General features: G+C 35.2%; 1 protein-coding gene and 1 long non-coding RNA gene across 6 annotated transcripts in view; one reads left to right on the top strand and one right to left on the bottom strand.

Annotated features, from left to right (window-relative positions):
- LOC149782312 (uncharacterized) overlaps nucleotides 1-13935 on the bottom strand; it is a 49818-nt gene extending 35883 nt beyond the window's left edge. Inside the window, exons 1-2 of the long non-coding RNA XR_016414327.1 lie at nucleotides 13563-13935; nucleotides 12350-12464 (exon numbers count right to left, since the gene is read on the bottom strand). This is a non-coding gene — a long non-coding RNA (uncharacterized LOC149782312). The remainder of the gene's footprint in view (nucleotides 1-12349; nucleotides 12465-13562) is intronic.
- LOC149782311 (pleckstrin homology domain-containing family G member 5-like) overlaps nucleotides 1-22932 on the top strand; it is a 416669-nt gene that overhangs the window by 356520 nt on the left and 37217 nt on the right. For all 5 annotated transcript variants that reach the window (XM_089933695.1, XM_089933694.1, XM_089933693.1 and 2 more), the window contains one exon: nucleotides 20212-20370. In XM_089933695.1, the coding sequence (XP_089789821.1) occupies nucleotides 20212-20370 (159 nt within the window). The remainder of the gene's footprint in view (nucleotides 1-20211; nucleotides 20371-22932) is intronic.

The following is a 22932-nucleotide window of genomic DNA, read 5'->3' as shown; positions in this document are numbered from 1 at the left end:
CTATTACTACTACTTAGACAGTGTCATCATTTGTGTGGAGAATGTTACAAGGGGCAAAGTCACTGTGGGTATTAGCATGTATAGATACTAATACAACAAATACCACTACTACTATTACTACTACTTAGACAGTGTCATCATTTGTGTGGAGAATGTTACAAGGGGCAAAGTCACTGTGGGTATTAGCATGTATAGATACTAATACAACAAATACCACTACTACTATTACTACTACTTAGACAGTGTCATCATTTGTGTGGAGAATGTTACAAGGGGCAAAGTCACTGTGGGTATTAGCATGTATAGATACTAATACAACAAATACCACTACTACTATTACTACTACTTAGACAGTGTCATCATTTGTGTGGAGAATGTTACAAGGGGCAAAGTCACTGGGGGTATTAGCATGTATAGATACTAATACAAAAAATACCACTACTACTATTACTACTACTTAGACAGTCCTATATACCTAACAGTTGCTGAAAACTCAGAGCCCTGTACCTAACAGTTGCTGAAAACTCCGCACTACTACCTAACTGTTGCTGAAAACTCAGCCATATGCTTTACAGATGCTGATTACTTAGACTTCTACAAACCTTGTTATTCAGCTAATGTGGGTATGTGAGAAAGCTTGCCTGTAGCTTCTCATGGGTCAGTGGTTCTTTCCGGGTTTTTTCTGGGTTCTTTCGCCATGTATAGCCTATCGTGTGCTGAAAAATGGTGTTAAACCCTACAACAACAACAACAAACCTTGTTATTCTGAAAAATGGGAGAAATTTTGTATAATAGATTTCAACACTAGTAAATGGCAATTCTCACATATGTGTAGAACCAGATGCTCTGTTTGAGATATACCAGTCTGTATGTGAGAAATTTGTTGCAGTGGATCAGGATAAATACATTGATGTAGACATCAGCCATGATTTGAACTGGAACCACCATACTTAAAGAATAACAAAATACTGTCAACTGAATTCTTAACTTTCACTGAAGAAACATCAAGTTGTTTATTCCATACAAGCCACAGCTTGTTCACATGGCATGAAGATGTTTATTCCATACACACCACAGCTTGTTGACACAACATGAATGTACTTATTCCATATACACTACAGTCTGTTGACACAAAAGGTATTTATTCCATACACACCACAGTTTGTTGAAACAAAAGGTACTTATTCCATACACACCACTGCATGTTGACACAACAGGTACTTATTCCATACACACCACTGTATGTTGACACAAAAGGTACTTATTCCTTACACACTACAGTGACACATGACACAACATAAAAGTACTACAGACTACTGCTTGTTAAGATGGCATAAAGATGGTTATTTCATGTATACCATTGCTTAACATGGCATAAATGTGCTTATTCCTTACACGCTACTGCTTATTGACACTACATAAAGGTGCTTATTCCTTACACACTACTGTTTATTGACACTACATAAATGTACTTATTCCTTACACACTACTGCTTATTGACACTACATAAAGGTGCTTATTCCTTACACACTACTGCTTATTGACACTACATAAAGGTGCTTATTTCTTACACACTAATGCTTATTGACACTACATAAAGGTACCAGTCCGGTGGCCTAGTGGTTAGAGCATCCGGCTCAGAAGTGGAAGGTCGTGGGTTTGATCTGTGGCCAAGTCATACCAAAGACTTACAAAAAATGGTACTAACAGCTGCCTCGCTTGGCGCTCAGCATTAAGAAGTTAGTGTTAGGATTGGTCAGCCTGGTGTCCGGATAATGTGCCTGGGTGGGACATCATGCTACATGTCTGCAGCATGATGCCCCAGTGCTAGACATCACCATAAACTGTCACACTGCAGACATCATAGCAATATGACTGAATAGCAATATGACTGAATACTTTTAAAGCTTAAAAATCCAAAATCACACACACACACTACATAAAGGTGCTTCTTCCACACACACTAATGCTTAACATGGCATAAAGGTACTTATACATAAACACCATAGCTTAACATGACATAAAGGTGTTTATTCCATGCACACTATAGCTTGTTAAGATGGCATAAATGTGTTTATTCCATGCACACTATAGCTTGTTAAGATGGCATAAAGGTGTTTATTCCATGCACACTATAGCTTGCTAAAATGTCATAAAGGTGTTTATTCGATGCACACTAAAGCTTGTTAAGATGGCATAAAGGTGTTTATTCCATGCACACTATAGCTTGTTAAAATGGCATAAAGGTGTTTATTCCATGCACACTATAGCTTGTTAAGATGGCATAAAGGTGTTTATTCCATGCACACTATAGCTTGTTAAGATGGCATAAAGGTGTTTATTCCATGCACACTATAGCTTGTTAAGATGGCATAAAGGTGTTTATTCCATGCACACTATAGCTTGTTAAGATGGCATAAAGGTGAAGCCAAAGGAAATCCATTATTTGCATTTTTACATGAAATACACATGAATGACCAGAGACAAAAATTCAGATCTCACTACATGTATTCCCTCTAATCTCAATTTCTCAGACATTAGTGTTACATAAATGAATTTTTAGATAAACATGAATTTTACATTATTTTTCAATATGTACCTATAAGGAATAATCAGATACTGCAGAAGTATTTAGTACCATATTCAGTGTTTGAAATGATTCACTCTAAATGGATACCATATCCAGTGTTTGAAATGATTCACTCTAAATGGATACCATATTCAGTGTTTGAGATGATTCACTCTAAATGGATACCATATCCAGTGTTTGAGATGATTCACTCTAAATGGATACCATATTCAGTGTTTGAGATGATTCACTCTAAATGGATACCATATCCAGTGTTTGAGATGATTCACTCTAAATGATACCATATCCAGTGTTTGAGATGATTCACTCTAAATGATACCATGTCCAGTGTTTGAGATGATTCACTCTAAATGGATACCATATCCAGTGTCTGAAATGATTCACTCTAAATGGATACCATATCCAGTGTTTGAAATGATTCACTCTAAATGGATACCATATCCAGTGTTTGAAATGATTCACTCTAAATGGATACCATATCCAGTGTTTGAAATGATTCACTCTAAATGGATACCATATTCATTGTTTGAAATGATTCACTCTAAATGGATACCATATTGAGAGTACTTTAGATCATATACAATAAGTGGGCATCATATGCAGAGTACTTTTCGATGATACACTCTAACATGATACAATATACAGAATGTTTTAAATGATACACCCTAATTGGATATATTCAGAGAATTTTTAGATGATACACCCAAATCGGATGCCATATTCAGTGTTTTAAATGATACACCCTAATTGGATACCATATTCAGAGTGTTTTAAATGATACACTTTAATTTGATACCATATTCGGAGTGTTTTAAATGATACACCCAAATTGGTATATTCAGGGTGTTTTAAATGATATAATCTAATTGGTATATTCAGAGTATTATAAATGATACAATCTAATTGGATACCATATTCAGAGTACTTTCAGATGATACATCATAATTGTGTACCATTTTTAGCTTACTTCTATATGATACACCTAAATTGGATACCATATTCAGATTACATTTAAACATTATACATACTTAGAACTGGGTAATTCATAGTTCTTTTATATGATACTCAACCATACTCAAAGTGATTTTAGATGACACACCCTAGTTGGGTACCATACTCAGAGTGATTTTAGATGACACACCCTAGTTGAGTACCATACTCAGAGTGATTTTAGATGACATACCCTAGTTGGGTACCATATTGTTTTCATTTTTCAGACCCTCTAACATTCATACACAATCCACAAATTATTTTTTTAAGTTTAAGTTTAGCAGAACATTACACATAATATGTATGGTTTGCATATAATTAGTAGTCAAATTAAACTATAATCAAAAGTGTATAAAAGAAATTACAGGTAATGGTTTTGTCACAATGCATTGGTTTCAATCTAAGAAGAATTGTAACCTTTTTTGCATTGAATCCCAGTTCCCTATTTGTATTGAATCCCAGTCCCCTATTTGTATTGAATCCCAGTCCCCTATTTGTATTGAATCCCAGTCACATATTTGTATTGAATCCCAGTCACCTGTTTGTATTGAATCCCAGTCACCTGTTTGTATTGAATCCCAGTCACCTGTTTGTATTGAATCCCAGTCACCTGTTTGTATTGAATCCCAGTCACCTGTTTGTATTGAATCCCAGTCACCTATTTGTATTGAATCCCAGTCACATATTTGTATTGAATCCCAGTCACCTGTTTGTATTGAATCCCAGTCACCTGTTTGTTATAAATAGAGTATGAGGACAATGACCTTTTTGCTTCATGACCTCCAAGGCTGTTATATATAACATCATTTAGTTGGACATTAAATGTGGAATGCTACGGTCTAGCTATTTGCAGATTATTATGCTTGTACTGTTGGATATTGTGTGATGACTAAAGTACAGTGGGACCAACCTTCAATCCCCTTGTGCTTTTTGGGTTACATCTCAGTATCCAATATTACAAACACAATACTACCAGTGACTTGGACAATATACAAACACAATACTACTTGGACAATATACAAACACAATATTACTTGGACAAAATACAAACACATTACTGCTTGGACAAAATACAAACACAATACTACTTGGACAATATACAAACACAATATTACTTGGACAAAATACAAACACATTACTGCTTGGACAAAATACAAAAACAATACTAATTGGACAATATATTAACACAATAATACTTGGAAAATATACAAACACAATACTTGGACAATATACAAATGCAATACTGCTTGGAAAAAATACAAACACAATACTATTTAGACAATATTCAAACACAATATTACCTGGACAATATACAAACACAATACTACTTGGACAATACACAAACACAGTACTACTTGCAAAATACACAAACACATTACTGCTTGGACACAATACAAAAACAATACTACTTGGACAATATATTAACACAATAATACTTGGAAAATATACAAACACAATACTTGGACAATATACACACACAATACTGCTTGGAAAAAATACAAACACAATACTATTTAGACAATATTCAAACACAATATTACCTGGACAATATACAAACACAATACTACTTGGACAATATACAAACACAATACTACTTGGACAATATACAAACACAATACTTGGACAATATGCAAATGCAATACTGCTTGGAAAAAATACAAACACAATACTACTTAGACAATATTCAAACACAATATTACTTGGACAATATACAAATACAATACTACTTGGACAATATACAAACACAATACTACTTGGACAATATACAGATACAATACTACTTGGACAATATACAAACACAATACTTGGACAATATACAGATACAATACTACTTGGACAATATACAAACACAATATTACTTGGACAATATACAGATACAATACTACTTGGACAATATACAAACACAATACTTGGACAATATACAAACGCAATACTGCTTGGAAAAAATACAAACACAATACTACTTAGACAATATTCAAACACAATATTACTTGGACAATATACAAATACAATACTACTTGGACAATATACAAACACAATACTACTTGGACAATATACCACTATTTATTAAATAATAAATTGTACTTAAAGTACTTTTCACAACAAAAAAGGGAATCAAAATTGTTTAAAAAGAGATCTTGTTTTTAATTCTTCTTATAAATTAATCATGCAGAAACAAATACTCTGATGGTTATACCATATTTACATGACAGAGGTTGCAGTAAAATTACTGTATCCTTTATGTAAAACTGAGTGACCTATGAAGTGTTTCACAATATTCCCCAGGTAGAAAATGACTGGCTTATCACAAACAATGCATTTTACATTAAACATCACAAGCTGGATGTATAATAAAGGATTAGATACTCTACTTGAGATCACTGTACATGTCAATATCATGACCTGTTGTAGTTGAAATCACTGTACAAACACCATCATGACCTGTTGTATTTGAGATCACTGTACAAACACCATCATGACCTGTTGTATTTGAGATTTCTGTACATGTCACCATTATGACCTGTTGTAGCTGAGTTCACTGTACAAGAAACTTCATGACCTGTTAGCTTTACTTATTGAAATGACATAATATTCAGAGAGGACAATAGTTCCTACATCTACAACCTTGTTTTTAATTGACACCCTATAGCCCATTTGGGCCTGAGGTGCCATTGAATACTAGTTCATACATTTGATAAATTGATGATAATAATAAATATTTGACAGGAAGTGTATTAGTGATGTGTATACTGGCTTAATTAGCATAGTGATCTCCCATGATGATATAGATATAGGACGACCACTCAACATTTGGGAAATATCCACTACAATATTTACTTGAGCTGGGTACCACAAATAATTTGGTACTGGCAGTATTTCTAAATGTACCATGGTATACTGCAGTAATATTAGGGACATACAATTTAATATTAGGGACCTACAATTTGATATTAGGGACATACAATTTAATATTAGGGACCTACAATTTAATATTAGGGACCTACAATTTGATATTAGGGACCTACAATTCAATATTAGGGACCTACAATTTAATATTAGGGACCTGCAATTTGATATTAGGGACGTACAATTTAATATTAGGGACGTACAATTTAATATTAGGGACCTGCAATTTAATATTAGGGACCTGCAATTTGATATTAGGGACCTGCATTTTAATATTCTTGAGTAGGGGCCGGACACATTTTTTTAGATTTCATCTGTCAATTGTTCACAAAATACTTGCCCTGATTTGAAGCAAAATAACATCACACCATATCATCATATTATTTGAAGAGAAAATAAAAATTGTCTTAAGCTGAAAGTAAATAAAAGAGCTCAAAAGAAAATCACAGCTGCCCCTCCCCATTGAACTGGTCAGTACCTTATAGTACATGATTTTGATATGTTAATGTTAATTGTTGTCCAAGGTGTAATGTAAAATTGTTTGATAAGTAGGATGATTATGTTTACACTATAGCTGACCCTTGGGAAAGACATTGGGCTGACATTAGAGAGCTTGCTGATAAAAATAGAAAGTGTTGACTCTGAAGCCTTCAGTTCATTACCAGGTATCTACACCAGGGGTCTCAAAAACAAAACAACCTGAGGACCACATGAGGGCATTTTCGATGGCCCGCAGGCTGCACCAACTTTCTTATCTTTCACGACACCTTGTGATGCCAATCATTTTGCTGGCCACAGGATATGGATTGGCAGGCCGCATGTTTGAGACCCCTGATCTACGCTGTTGATATAATAGACAAGGAAACTTTGAGTGGGATACCACATACATGGCAAGTTTCCCAGATTGTCTGGTAGACTTTTCATTTTGGCCCCAATCATTTGCACACAAAGAACTCCTGGAAATCACAGATCTGCCAAGCATAGATATTTCAAGCTAAAACAGCATTCAATAGATTGCTTATGACTGTTGGAGACTATCGTAATCTGTCAGTTAAGTTGTTATTGACTTAACAACCAATCAGATCATGGTGCATGACACACACTGATGCATTTATTGTACATGCATTTTACTCAACAGTATTTCAGTATTGAGTAAATTATTGTGTCAGGTATAACAGTTTGCAGGCAAATTGACAAGTATGAAACAGTTCTTGAACTGTTTGGAAATAAATTAATTTTGGTACCATGTTGAAACATACAGTAATGGATTCAAAGGAAAATACAGCATCAAAAAAGAAGAAATATGTTGGCAAGTTCAAAAGTGCTTGGAGAGACAAAATGTGTGAAGAATAGTGAAAATAGCATATAAAAAAATTAATAAAGTTGAGTAATTTGTATTCATTGGAACCGTTTAGGTGGCCTAGAGGTTAGAGCATCTGCCTCAGATGCGGGAGGTCATGGGTTTGATCCCTGACCAAGTCAAACAAAAGACTTACCAAAATGGTACTAACAGCTCCCTTGTTTGGCGCTTAGCATTAAGAGGTTAGTGTTAGGACTGGTTGGCCTGGTGTCAGGATAATGTGACTGTGTGGGACATCATGCCACATGTCTGCGGCATGATGCCCCAGTGCTAGACATCAGTCTAAACTGCCACACTGCAGACATCATAGCGATATCACCGAACAATTGTTAAAAGCTACGTTAAAAATCCAAATCACACACACATTGTATTCACTGGGGTTAATTTCCTTAGTTTTGGTATGATATGCACTTTCAGGTTTACATTTATGAAAAAATGGTTGTTATGCTAATATCCCTGATTTGAACCCAGTCTCTCAAATAGTGAACACTGATCTTCCTGATTTGGACCCAGTCTCTCAGATAGTGAACACTAATCTCCCTGATTTGGACCCAGAGAGTGTGAGTAAACAGAAAATAAATTTACTCAACAAGCAAGAAAAAACTTTTGTGGACCGGAGAAATGAAGTAAAATTCAAACAGAAAACAGCTACTCTCCTAAACAAATTGGGATGATTTACAGTCTCTCTGTAATTTTCAAAAAGAATATATGACAAATACAACTGTTGTTGTAAAGAAAAATGAATAAAACAAAATGTAAAATTATTTTGTCATAAAAATTAAAAATATGTTTTTAATTTCATTAAATTCATAACATGAATACAGAGGAATTTCAATACATTCCATGCTGTGTATGTGTGTGTGTGTGTGTTTGTGAGAGAGAGATTTGGATTTTTTACATGGCTTTAACCATTTTTTAGGCATATCGCTAGGATGTCTGCAATGTGGCAGTTTATAGTGATGTCTAGCACTGGGGCATCATGCCGCAGACTTGTAGCATGATGTCCCACCCAGTCACATTATCCTGACACCAGGCCGACCAGTCCTAACACTAACCTCTTAATGCTGAGCGCCAAGCGAGGCAGCTATTAGTACCATTATTAGAAGTCTTTGGTATGACTCAACCGGGGATAAAACCATGACCTCCCGCAACCGAGATGGGCGTTCTAACCACTAGGCCACTGGACATTCCATGCTGACATAAGCAATCAAATTACTGATGCAAAGAAAAGGAACATAGTAGATACTGTTGGGAAAAATTACTGCAGTAAACTACTATACCAGTAATACTGTGTACCGCTAGTATTTTCTTTCTTAAACAGGATAAACTCATTAGTGTCTGTTCTAGAACATATGAGTTATGCTGATTTGGAAAGAAAAGAAACTGTGCCAAAAAATTCAACCAGTTGTCAATAAATGATGCATTATTTCATTCCCCCACATTTTAGGCCACAAAAAAAAAAACAAATATGTGTATTTCCTACTGCACTGGTTTTAAAATTAGGGTAGGTAGGTAGGGATTTTTTTTTTTTAACATGTAGATGATAATGAATAGTACATATTACGTACTAAATGCTTCAAGTCCTGGGCTAAACTTGCTCAGTTAGATACACAAATCAATGTTGGGAATTTTTTATTTATTTGTTTGTTTTTGAGTGGGTGTGGGGAAAAGCGCTAGGGTTGGCAAAGAAAAACAGGTATGCTCGGCGGACCAGAAAAACATATTTGTTTGCCTTATATGATATCCCTCCCTTTAAGAATAGATCATGTTCATATGAGACAAATTTTCTCAAAATAGTCTTTTCTTTTCTTTTCATAAACTATGTTTAAGTTTGTAGCAGTGATCTCGCCAGAAATGTTTGATCATATCAATTTAAGCATGCAGTAGCATTGTAATATATTTTCAGAAATGTATGCTACCTTCATTGAAGTGTTGCTTTGCCATAAGAAATGCAAAATTCAAATCCATTAAGGATTTGTCTCATGTGAGAGATGGACCCACACTTGCCTCTTGTCACAGCCATTTTAATGTAGATGAGTTCATGTTATATAGTCATGCCTTAATGCTGTAAATATAGTACATTTGCCACCTGTAACATATTTTAAGGAACTGTTCCATATTGGATATTAAATTGTATCTTTGTAATATGTCACTTTCCTTATTCTTACCTTTGCATTTCCTATTTGGGGACCCCAGTTTACCACATGATCTAAGGCACTCATCTTTATAGATCATGCAATCTCAACTCCACATGGTAATAAGTCTCATCTCAGCCAATGTGGGTATTTGGGAAAGCTTGCCAGAAATTTCCAGTGGGTTGGTGGTTCTTCCCAGGCTGTTCCAGGCTTCATCCTCCAAGAAATATACTGGCTGGCATGCATGGCCCATCATGTGCTGAAAAATTAGTGTTAAACCCACAGAACCAAATGATCCTTATTTTGGAACCCTTCAGGGGGCAATACCAGTAAGCATCATTTCAGAATTAAATAGGGATGTTTTTATGATACAGCTATTATTGTTATGGAAACAGATTAGCATGATGAACTCCTGTAGAAAAAATGTGCTTGTTTTATTTGAGTGTATAAATCAACATATGAGACTACAGTATCATACATTAATAAGGAGCTGAAAGCATATTTCCCTAATTAATAGATTACCAAGTAGCTGAGAGCATATTTCCCTAACTAATAAATTATTACCAAGAAGCTGAAAGCATATTTCCCTAATTAATATTTTTCTGCCTGGAGCCTGTTTGATATGGCCCATGTACTCTTTGTACTGCATGACCAGTTAGTTCATGGATAGGATGACATGTCCAGTGTAATGCAGGTCAGTTTGGGTAGCACAATAATAAACAATTTGTTTGCATAGTAAACACCTGTATAAGGTTGTTACTGTTGTTGTTTTGGGTTTAATATTGTTTTCAGCGCTTGATAGTTTATACATGGTGGCCAATATAATTGATAGAGGAAGAACATGGAGAAACACTGGTAAGAACTACCAACCCATGGGTAGCTACTGGCAATCTTTCCCACACTGTGACAGCTAGAGATCTAAATTACAGTCAAATGTAAAATACACTTACTCTAGACTGGTTGCTGGTCATTTTTAATGGTACTTTAAGTGTTAGTGATTAGATAGCCTCGATCATATACTGAAGATAGTATAACCCTAATTTTAAAGACCTTTTCATAGAAAGATCACTCTAACAGATTAATGAAAGACCTTTTTATAGAAAGATCACTCTAACAGATTAATGAAAGACCTTTTCATAGAAAGATCACTCTAAGCAGATTAATGAAAGACCTTTTTATAGAAAGATCACTCTAACAGATTAATGAAAGACATTTTCATAGAAAGATCACTTGCAGATTAATGAAAGACCTTTTCATAGAAAGGTCACTAGCAGATTAATGAAAGACCTTTTTATAGAAAGATCACTCTAACAGATTAATGAAAGACCTTTTTATAGAAAGATCACTCTAAGCAGATTAATGAAAATACCTTTTTATAGAAAGATCACTCTAAGCAGATTAATGAAAGACCTTTTTATAGAAAGATCCCTCTAACAGATTAATGAAAGATTTATAGAAAGATCACTCTAACAGATTAATGAAAGACCTTTTTATAGAAAGATCACTAACAGATTAATGAAAGACCTTTTTATAGAAAGATCCCTCTAACAGATTAATGAAAGATCTTTTTATAGAAAGATCACTCTAACAGATTAATGAAAGACCTTTTTATAGAAAGATCACTAACAGATTAATGAAAGACCTTTTTATAGAAAGATCTCTCTAACAGATTAATGAAAGATCTTTTTATAGAAAGATCACTCTAACAGATTAATGAAAGACATTTTTATAGAAAGATCACTAACAGAATAATGAAAGACCTTTTTATAGAAAGATCCCTCTAACAGATTAATGAAAGACCTTTTCATAGAAAGGTCACTAGCAGATTAATGAAAGACCTTTTTATAGAAAGATCACTGCCAGATGTGAAAGATTTTTTTATAGAACGATCACTCTAACAGATTAATGAAAGACCTTTTCATAGAAAGATCACTCTAACAGATTAATGAAAGACAGTTTCATAGAAAGATCACTAGCAGATTTGATAAAAGAAATTATTTTCACAAAGCACCCTGGATACTTTTTAGTTTACCTGACATAAGGTCAGGTGAACTTGATGGTCCTGCTTTTGGCATGTATAGACTGCTGTGTGTCATCCATCAATGGTTACTATTTTCAGCTTCTTCTAAAATCAGATTTGGCTGAGAGGTTCCGTACATGAAGGCTGTTCAGGTGTAAATGATGCTATCAGACACCAATTATGGCTACCATTACAGTAAAAAAAAATCTTAAAAAATTCTCAAAAACCATTCAAAAGAATGTAGCCAAATATGACAAAAAGCATACGGGCATAATGGTGTTTCAGGCTTGCTCAGATGATGTCAGTCTGCCATAAAATAAGGCCACCATCACTAAAAAGAGAATTACCTTGTAACCACTTTTTCTCAAAAATCGCTCAACAGAAATTTTACACCATCCTCACATAAAGGCTATTCAGATCTGTATAAACATGCTGATCCACCATGAAATATGGCTGTTGTTGCTAAAAATAGAAAAATCTTTAAATGATTTCTGAAAAAGACGTACTGAACAGAATTGACCAAACTTTACAGAAACCATCCTTAAAATGGATGAGCCACCATGGGGAAGTGGCTAACTTGCCATACTTGTGATGAAAGGGGTCCAAGTTTGAATCTGTTCTTTACAACAACATGAGTCGGCTACTTTAGGGTGTCATTGGGCAAGACACTTTAGCACTCAATTACATACCGGTACTTCAGTTTCTGTGCTATAAAACACAAAGACAAACCAATACATTAAAATGCTTGGGTTTTTTCTGTGATCAAATTCTGATCCCATTTCTTTATTCATTATTTATTAGAATCATGAGCAAAAACACGAGGTCTCTTCCACTTTCAAGAGCTTTATGTATGTACCACTTAGCTTATCATTATTGGTTTCCCGTATGATGTAAATCATAACGTATAAAACCTTTCTTAATATGGTCTTACAGGAGGAAATTATTCCATTTGAATGCAGTTAACACTTAATGTAGACACCTGCATGAAAGCATTAAATTTTGTATTCATATACCTGAGGATTATTTGGAGTACTTCAGAAGAGCCATAACAATTATTGACATTAGTGAATTGCTCTCCATGATCTGATGAAAACTACAGGGCAATTAGTACCTGACTTTTGAATGTCTCTTTATAGGTCTCATTACATGAAGCATTAAGCCCACGTGACTAATTTCTCTAAAAATCTACAGTCATCAGATCTGACGGTGTGTAATTATCCACTGCTTCACCTGATTATTTTGACATTGAATTCTTGGGGAACATTTGCATGCCTATTTTTGCTGAACTTGGACACAAAATAGAAAAAAGTTGTAGTGAGATAAATTTGTTATTGTCATATAATGAAAAGAGCCCAGGTGTCAAGAGTATGTATGAATGTCGACATTACGTGAGCATAGCTTTGTTTGCTTCTAGTGATTGTAAAGTTTTGTATGGGCTGGTGTTTATGACACAGTAACACAGGTAGGTTATTTAGTGACAAGGCAATTGGAATAAAATGTTTTGTCCAAGGACACACTTTGATAACTGACCTGGGCTGATATTTAGAATTTAACCCCTACCTTTTCAGTCAGATTGTTTACAACTGACGCAGCTCCTCCCACCTTCCACTAGTCACCTCTTACATCACATAGGAAAATACAGTGGGTCTATTCTGCATCACTGATCACAATGGGGTAACATCAGTCACATGGCTAACAAACTACATTGCAGCTCACAGGATTCACATATCAGCAGTATTTCATTGTTGTCAACAGGTAATTTAGTATGTATACAAATACATCCAACACTACACACTCACAGGTCATCAGTATACAGGCATTAATGTAATCTATGTATAGAAGATGTTCAGCCATGCAGGTCAGCATGTCTAGCTCTCTAAAGAGCTAGTTAATTGCTATTTTACAAAAATATTATTTGGGCTCGTCTGCCAGTTTTGTTAGAGTGCTGATGTGCACTTGTTGTTCCGGACATGAAAATAAAGCTGCAAGGTGTACCTATCGAAGTGACTAATTATTTATAATAAACAAATTCTTTAGCTTTATTGTCATGCAAAGTCTTCATGCAGAAACTTGCCAGTCATTAATTTATTAAGCCATTGCATACAGTGTCCCCTCTTTCCATATTTCTCTTAACCTCAGGGGCATGCAGTTTGGAGTCCCATCTTTCCATATTTCTCTCTAGCTCGAAGGGCAAACATTTTGGAGTCCCATCTTTCCATATTTCTCTCTAGCTTGAAGGGCAAACATTCTGGAGTCCCATCTTTCCATATTTTTCTCTAGCCTGAAGGGCAAGCAGTTTGGAGTCCCATCTTTCCATATTTCTTTCTAGCCTGAAGGGCAAGCAGTTTGGAGTCCCATCTTTCCATATTTCTCCCTAGCCTGAAAGGCAAACAGTTTTTAAATGTTTCTGGTGCTCCAGCATCATCAATGCAGAAACATTTTAAGCTGCCCTCAAGCACCAGCCACTTCAAATTTTTGTTGACCCAACTAGAAAATTGTCAGCATTGGACTGGCAGACATTTTGGAATGAAGGTTATATATCATGCATAATTATATTTTCACATACTATTAATTTGATCAAGTTAATGTTTTTAATCATTAGTTGAAATGTGTGACAGGTTTCAGTGTAATAAAAAAACACAGATAAATCTCACATGGTGTTTATTATTTTTATTTCTAAATGCAAGACATACATTCACATATTTGAAATCTGATATTGGACCATGGATGATATATCATTGCAATATATCAAGCAAGCAATAAATGTCTTAATAAGAATACTTAATATTACAATTAACCTGAATATAGTGCTCCCTCACTGTATCACTGATCATGAGAGCCTGAATACAGTATTCACTTTCTATAATATATTTCATATTATATTATCATTAGTAATGTTGCCATATTCAATTCATAAATATAATATTGCCAAAAATATCAAACTCTTTAAGATATGTATGCTGTTAGTATGGTAAATTACTAATGATCATGAATTATCCAGAATGGTAAATTACTAATGATCATGAATTATTCAGTATGGTAAATTGTTAATGATCATGAACTATCCAGTCTGGTAAATTGTTAATGATTATGAATTATCCAGTATGGTAAATTACTAATTATCATGAATTATCAGGTATGGTAAATTACAAATGATTATGAATTATCCAGTATGGTAAATTACTAATGGTCATGAATTATCCAGTATGGTAAATTAATAATAGTCATGAATTATCCAGTATGGTAAATTACTAATGATCCAGACTTATCCAGTATGGTAAATTACTAATGATCCAGACTTATCCAGTATGGTAAATTACAAATGATTATGAATTTTCCAGTATGGTAAATTACAAATGATTATGAATTATCCAGTATGATCAATTGCTAATGAACATGAATTATCCAGTATGGTAAATTACTAACGATCATGAATATCCAGAACAAGGAAGTAACCTTTTCAGTTGTACTTAATATTACAGTCAGCCAGAATATACTATTACCTCACTATATCACTGATAATGTGAGCCTGACTGACTACAGTATTCCCTTTCCACAGCACATTTCATGGGAGCCTGAATACAGAATTACCCTTATAACACCTCTCATGGGAGTCAAAATACAGTATTGCTGATGAGAGCCTGAATACAGTATTCTCTCACTGCAAGAGAGATAATATAATTCACTATAAGACTGATCATTGGATCCTGAATACAGTACTCCCTCAGTATAATACCATTCATGGGAACCTGAATACAGTACTCCCTCAATATAACATTGTTCATAGGAGCCAAAATACAGCACTTCCACAATATAATGCTGTTACTGGAGCTGGAATATAGTATTCCCTCACTAAAGTACTGTTCATGGGAACTTGAATACAGTGCTCTCTCAATATAATGCTCTTTGTGGGAGCCAAACTACAGTACTCCCTCAATATAATGCTGTTCATGGGAGCCAGACTACAGTACTCCCTATATATATAATGCTGTTCATGGGAGCCAGAATAAATATTCCCTTGATATAATGATTTTCGTGGTAACTGGAATACAGCACTCCCTCACTGTAATGCCCTTGATGGGAGGCTGAATACAGTACTTCCTATTATAGGCATTTTCAAGGGAGCCATACAATAGGCTGCATTTTAAGTGAGATTGCCTTATATTGAGGTATTTAAAAATGATCTTACCATTAAATAATGAAATGTGATCCATGACCATAGCCACTCTATAGAAGGGATCACCTTATTCTGAGATGCATAATATTGTAAGTACTGTATATTATGCTGGAATGTATTCATACTCTTGCTTTAGGACTGCATATGTTATAGCTGTATTCAACTATATGATTATGCTGGATTAATTGGCTAGCTAGCAAAGGTCAAACTGTAATCTTGACTTTACATTCCTCAAACAACTACTATGATTATATTAAAACTGGTGTATGTCTTCTAACCAGAACAATACTTTTCTAGTTAGTTCCACTGGTCATCGACCAGAAGAGCTGATGGGATGGCCTGTTGTCCACTGTCCATCATCTGTTTATCCAACACTTAGCACAGATTTATTATCGCAGTTTCTCATTAGCTCTATGGAGGATTGCCATCACACTCTAGCTCTTGATGATAGCAAATGAAAATGGTGCTGCTTGGGCACAGTAACCATCTTGAATATTTTTGTTTTAGTTGCTCTCTCTGAATGAATGGTCATGACCACATCGGGTTTTCACAGAAGGATTTCTTACGATGTTTTGTTTGTCAATCATGAAAATGATGCCATGGCAATCTGACATCAAGTATGGCTACCCTGGGAGCCATTTTGAAAACCTTGTTATCACTACTCCTCCAGAATAGAAAATTATATCAACATTTGATTTCACGGACAACTTCGTATGATGTCTGGTGGGTAATAAAAGGAAATGGTGACAGCCAACAATAAATCTTGTCACCATTACTTTTCACTGGACTGGTTGTATCAGCTTGGGGATTTTGGCCAAAAGATATTTTTTGATGAATTCTAGTTGGTGCTAAATGAAAAATGGTCTATGCCTGGATTTCTGGAAAATCATTTTGGGTAGCTGTCTGCTAGTCCCTTCTAGAGACTTGTTTTATTTACTTCTCATATAGACGTGAAAATTCAGTCTAACACATTATTTACAACTCAATTTTGCTGAGAGTCAGTTAAGGGTCAACCTGACTGACATGATCAACGTTAGAAGTGGACCTCAGACACCTCAGAAAAACTAAATTTTCATTTTGACCTCAGAAACCTAAAAAAGCCTATTAAAAAACTGAAGGAAACCTAAGTTTAAAAAACACAACAAATTTAAAGAAATGATGAATGGCTCTACCTAAATCCCACCAAAATTCTTTTTTAGACAGTTTTTTATTAGGCTAACCTAGTCGAGAAAGTGCACAACTTTTTTAGCACTTACAGATATTTGGTTTTTAATTATTTATTAATTTTCACTTTATTTTAATTTTATTTAGAAATAAAATCACAGACCCTCAGATTTTAAAATTTAATTTCACTTCAAACTCTGCATGATTCAATTATAGATTGTCCTGTTCACATTCAGAATATGTTCTTGTGATTGGGATTGGGTTTCCACTCTCAGTCAACCAGAAACAAGTTATCAGATATAAAGATAGTTATGACTGGTCACAGCATAATCTCAGTGAAGCTTAAAGCCAGTCTGAAGACTTGAAAATTGTTAAAGATACATTACAAATCCACACGCACATGATGGTACATGATTATTTCCCATATCTGGTCTCCTATTTGCACATATGACTTTTCAGGCGTGGTTCTATGCTATGAAATTCGGTGAATGATATCAAACAAGCAGCACAGACCCAGATCTGCAAGTGCATTATGGTTTTGTGTTGTTCACACTTGAATAGGTGCTATATATGAATTAGTATGGTACAGCTTTATAATGTGGCTCACTTGGGTAGGTTCTTATATGGATAAATAAGGTACAGCTAGTAGTGTTGTTCACAGTTGAATGGATGCTATATGTTGATACATTTAATGCAACTTGTAAATTCTGTTCACACTTGGTACCTGTACTTACCCTAATTAATTCTTGTCAAGTAAACAATTACCATTCAATACCTGGTGCTGAGATAGGGTTAATTTTTGGCCCATCTATATATGATGCTGTTCACACATCTTGTTGGAATTTACACAGATTGACAGTAATGTTTCTATTAGAACTTGCTTGGTTCCTGACCTGGGATGTATTAGATACCATGCATAGATTCTGCCATAGGATTGCTCAGTTTAAGAATGGTTAATGTACATGGTTCTTTGAGGATGGTAAACATGCCCACATGGGATATGTATTTTATAATGGGATATATGTTTTATAATGGGATATATGTTTTATAATGACAGATACATATTGTTTTTGCAGTTGTTAAAAAATGCATATACAGTAGGTGATGAGGATGGTTAAATATACCTACTGGTACCATTCCAGTTCTCACTGGCAACCAGTTTTAAATAATTACTTCTGTGTTCTCTTAGATTTTAGTTGTGTTTAAAGTATGTTTGAAGCACAAAAATCAATATTGACTTTTAAATGTGTTTATTCAAACAGTGAACCTGAATTTCAATGGATCTTATTTACACTGCTTTTCAGATAGAAAAGACATGTGAAAATAGGAGACCAGAAATGGGAAATAATCATGTACCATCATGTTAGCGTGTGTGTGTGTGTGATTTGTAATGTATCTATAACAATTTTCCAGTCATATTGATATGATATCTGTGGTGTGACAGTTTATAGTGATGTCTAGCACTGTGGCATCATGCTGCAGACATGTAGCATCATGTCCCACTGAGTCACATTTATAATCCTGAACCCACGACCTTCCGTATCCAAGGCAGATGCTATAACCACATAAACCACCAGAGCAGCTTGTACCATAGAGTTATTTCATGTACAGTTCCTTGACAATGAAATGAACAGACACAATTTAGAATTAAAGGAAAGATAAATTATACATAGTGAATGAATTTATTAAATGAATAACGTCAGCTTAACAATTAATTTGAGATCTGACTTGTTGAAAAAATATAAGAGTCACTGCTACAAGTTGTAATGTCATCTTTAAATGACCATCAGTACCAAGGTATTAAAAAAGCATAAAAGGAAATGCACCTGATTATAAAAGCTGATCCTGTACATGGGGTGATGGCCTTTACTTCAGTAACACCGTTTTGAGATGGCAACCATCTAGAATATTCCAGGCAGTATTTCTTTTAGATAGTAACTAAATCTAGTGTTAAAGTATTGAAAACATACTGAATGCTGACTTTGAAAAGAGACACAACGCTTGTATTAACCTAAGGAGTGGTAGAACACTGCAGCGTAAAATTGTTTATGGTTACTAAGGATGAAAATTAGCCTTTTATTTTCGAGGATGGTAATCATTTTTGTCTGGATATTTTGTCCTGCAAGGTACAAGATATAAGAAATATTATTCAAATTAGGGATCTTGGAACTCTGTCTTGTCATGCACCTGTATTGAATGACCACCCTTTCTGCCAAAAAATAATGGTATTTCAAGACAGGTGGTCTCTCATAACAGGTCACAACACTATATAATCAATAAATCTGTGCACAGAGATTCTGGTCTCTCAAAATATTTGGTCTCTCATAGCAGTGGTCTCTCAAGAAAGGTTTTACTGTAATATTGAATTTGCTCTAAACTGCTATCCCTGATAAATATGAGTCAAAGAATTGACTTAATTAATGATATAAGAGGTTTGATAAATGTCTATAGTTTGGATGACTTTACAACAACTTTGTGCAAGATTTTACATTAATTGTACAACAAATTACAGCATTTTAAGACTAATTAATATTCCTTGTGTAAAATTTGTATGAAGGTTGTACATTAAGTACAGCTTCATTTAAGGATTTTGCATTGATATTTAACAACATCACTAAGTTCATGCTTTTTACATTGATTGTACAACAATTTTCAACAGCTTTGTACACAATTTTACATTGTATAACAAATTTGTACATGACTTTACATTGTACAACAACTTTACTGGTACATGCCATCAAATCTGGAATCACAGATGGAACATAATATAAGGTTTTTTGCACCTTAATTTTCCAGTAAATACAGTGGCAGTTCCACTATAAAAAGTATAATGTAATTGACTTTAATGTTGTTCATTTCTTATTTCAGGACAAGGAGAAACAGGAGCAGTTGAGTGAAATCTTAAATGGCTACAGTATGAATGGTCTGCCATCTCCCCCATCCTTGCTGCAGATAGGACAACCTCAGTTTAATGAGGAGGTATTCTCTATTGAACCTCACTGGAGCTCCTTAGTTGACAATGCATCTGTAAGTAAAATATTTTCTTTACTCTTCTCTCAAATGCAACAAGAGCATCTTCATTTTAGCTTTAGGGTTACTTTCTTTCTCCTCCCCCTTAACATATCTACTGCAGATATTATCTCCTCAGTTCATGTGGCCCTGAGTGGCTGAGTGGTCTAAAGCACTCACTGTTACGGATCACTGCTGTCTCACCTCTGTCTGCGTGAGTTCAAGTCTCGGGCTTGACCAGTGTAGGTACATGACAGAGCTTGCCCATAGCTTCTCGTGTGTTGGTGGTTCTTTCTGGGGTTTTCCTGGGTTCTTCCTCCACCATTTATACTGGCTGCCATGTATAGCCTATCGTGTGCTGAAAAATGGCATTAAACCCTACAACAACAACCTCAGTTCATTGAAGGGATCTTTACTATAGACCCTCACTTCACAATGGAACCTCACTTCACTATAGAGCCTCACTTCACTATAGAACCTCACTTCACTATAGAGCCTCACTGCAATATAGAACCTCACTTCACTGTAGAGCCTCACTTCACTCTAGAATCTCACTTCACTATAGAGCCTCACTGCAATATAGAGCCTTAATTCACTATAGAGCCTTACTTCACTACAGTTGTCCTGTGGTAAATGCATCTGTAAGTAATTCATCTACATAAATCTATATTGTGGTCCTTTATATTGGTACTGCAGGTAGGCCAACCTCAATTCATTGAATGTTTAAATGTACTTGTCAGTTGTCAGTAAAATCTTAAGTAAAATTGCCTTCATAGTTGGCTGAAGGTTGTAGCAAAGTTGAATAGAATTGCAAAAAAACTGATGCTTTTTTTCCCTATTAGTTACTAGTATAAAATACAAAGCCAAGTTATTGACCTGGCCTCGTCTTATACTCCGAATCGACTTATATATGGACGAAGGATGGAAAATTTACAAAATTGGTCAATTCGACTTATACTCCGCATCGACTTGTAGGACGGAAAATACGGTAGCTAACTTTCTTACATTTAAAACTCTTGAAATTTGATTAAAAATAGTGGGATGATGCCTCTCTAGATTATTGTCCTCGAGGTCACCCTTTTATGGTAACTGGGCAATGATTCCAGTTTTCCACTTGGCAGGATTTCATAGCTCCCCCATATTTTTTGAAATATTTCTCAGAGGATCTACTGTATCTTCTGACTTAATCCTTTTTGGTCAGATGCTGTCCTCACCAGGTTTCGCTTTTTTTACAGGCTTTGATGGATTCAGTGTTTTGTTCAGTGCCTTTTGAAAGTTTTGCCCTTCCATCTTGCCATCATGTACTCCCACTCATCAAAGAGACTGTCCCAAGCTGCACCCTTCTGACCTGCTGCATAGCCTCCTTTATGTTTATTTGTTATTTTGGACAGAGTCTTCATGTCCTGTCTCTCTGCTGCTAGTATTACTTCTTCACTGAGCTGCTCATTGAAATGCCGATGGCACCTCTAGCTGTTTTTCACTATTCTGTCCTTGAAAGTATACTCTTGGTAAATCCTGTCTTTGAGCCTGGGTGACTTTGTCTCTAGTAGGCATTTCTTACTCTATTTTCTTTCCTCAATGGAATTCCAGGTTGACTCGGATATCTTTTTCTCTGTGTTTTCCTTTAGCTAAAAACCTGCTCTCAGAATTCTGTCTTGATTGTGTTGAAGGAATATATAGTCATTTACATTGATTGTGCAATAGACCTCTTTTTTTAAGCGTTGGGTTGATACTGGGATCTTCTAGTTTGACAATGTTAAAATTTATTTCTTTTGCTCCATTTGTTCTTTCTCAGTTTTTGGGCAAGCATGGCTACCAACTGAATGTGATCGTTCCCTAAATTTTACCAGGGAGTGTCTCCACTTGCCACTGATCAACACATGATTTTTCTAGAATTCTGTCTTGCCAGTTGCAAGTGAAAATCTCCAACAATGAGTAATAGGTGATGCCTTAGTGTTGCTTTAACAGCCAAGTACAGGCTGTAATGGAGGTCTTTTTTCTCCTTGTCATCAGCATCTTCTGTGGGACATTTCGGGTGAAGATTAGCATCTTAGACAGATTTTAGTTAAAACTGGCATTCATCATTTATTCATCGATGGGTTTCCATTGTGTGTTGCTCTGTTGTTTCATTATGACCAAGCCAGTACACATCATCGATGGGTTTCCATTGCAGAAGTGTGTTGCTCTGTTGTTTCATTATGACCAAGCCAGTACACATCATTGATGGGTTTCCATTGCAGAAGTGTGTTGCTCTGTTGTTTCATTATGACCAAGCCAGTACACATCATCGATGGGTTTCCATTGTGTGTTGCTCTGTAGTTTCATTATGACCAAGCCAGTACACATCATTGATGGGTTTCCATTTCAGAAGTGTGTTGCTCTGTCGTTTCATTATGACCAAACCAGTACACATCATCGATGGGTTTCCATTGTGTGTGTTGCTCTGTCGTTTCATTATGACCAAACCAGTACACATCATCGATGGGTTTCCATTGTGTGTTGCTCTGTTGTTTCATTATGACCAAGCCAGTACACATCATCGATGGGTTTCCATTGTGTGTTGCTCTGTTGTTTCATTAT

This window comes from Sinohyriopsis cumingii, chromosome 15 (assembly GCF_028554795.1).
Source record: "Sinohyriopsis cumingii isolate HCF-2022 chromosome 15, ASM2855479v2, whole genome shotgun sequence".
Lineage (NCBI taxonomy): Eukaryota > Metazoa > Mollusca > Bivalvia > Unionida > Unionidae > Sinohyriopsis > Sinohyriopsis cumingii.
This window is presented reverse-complemented; position numbering and strand designations above follow the sequence as displayed.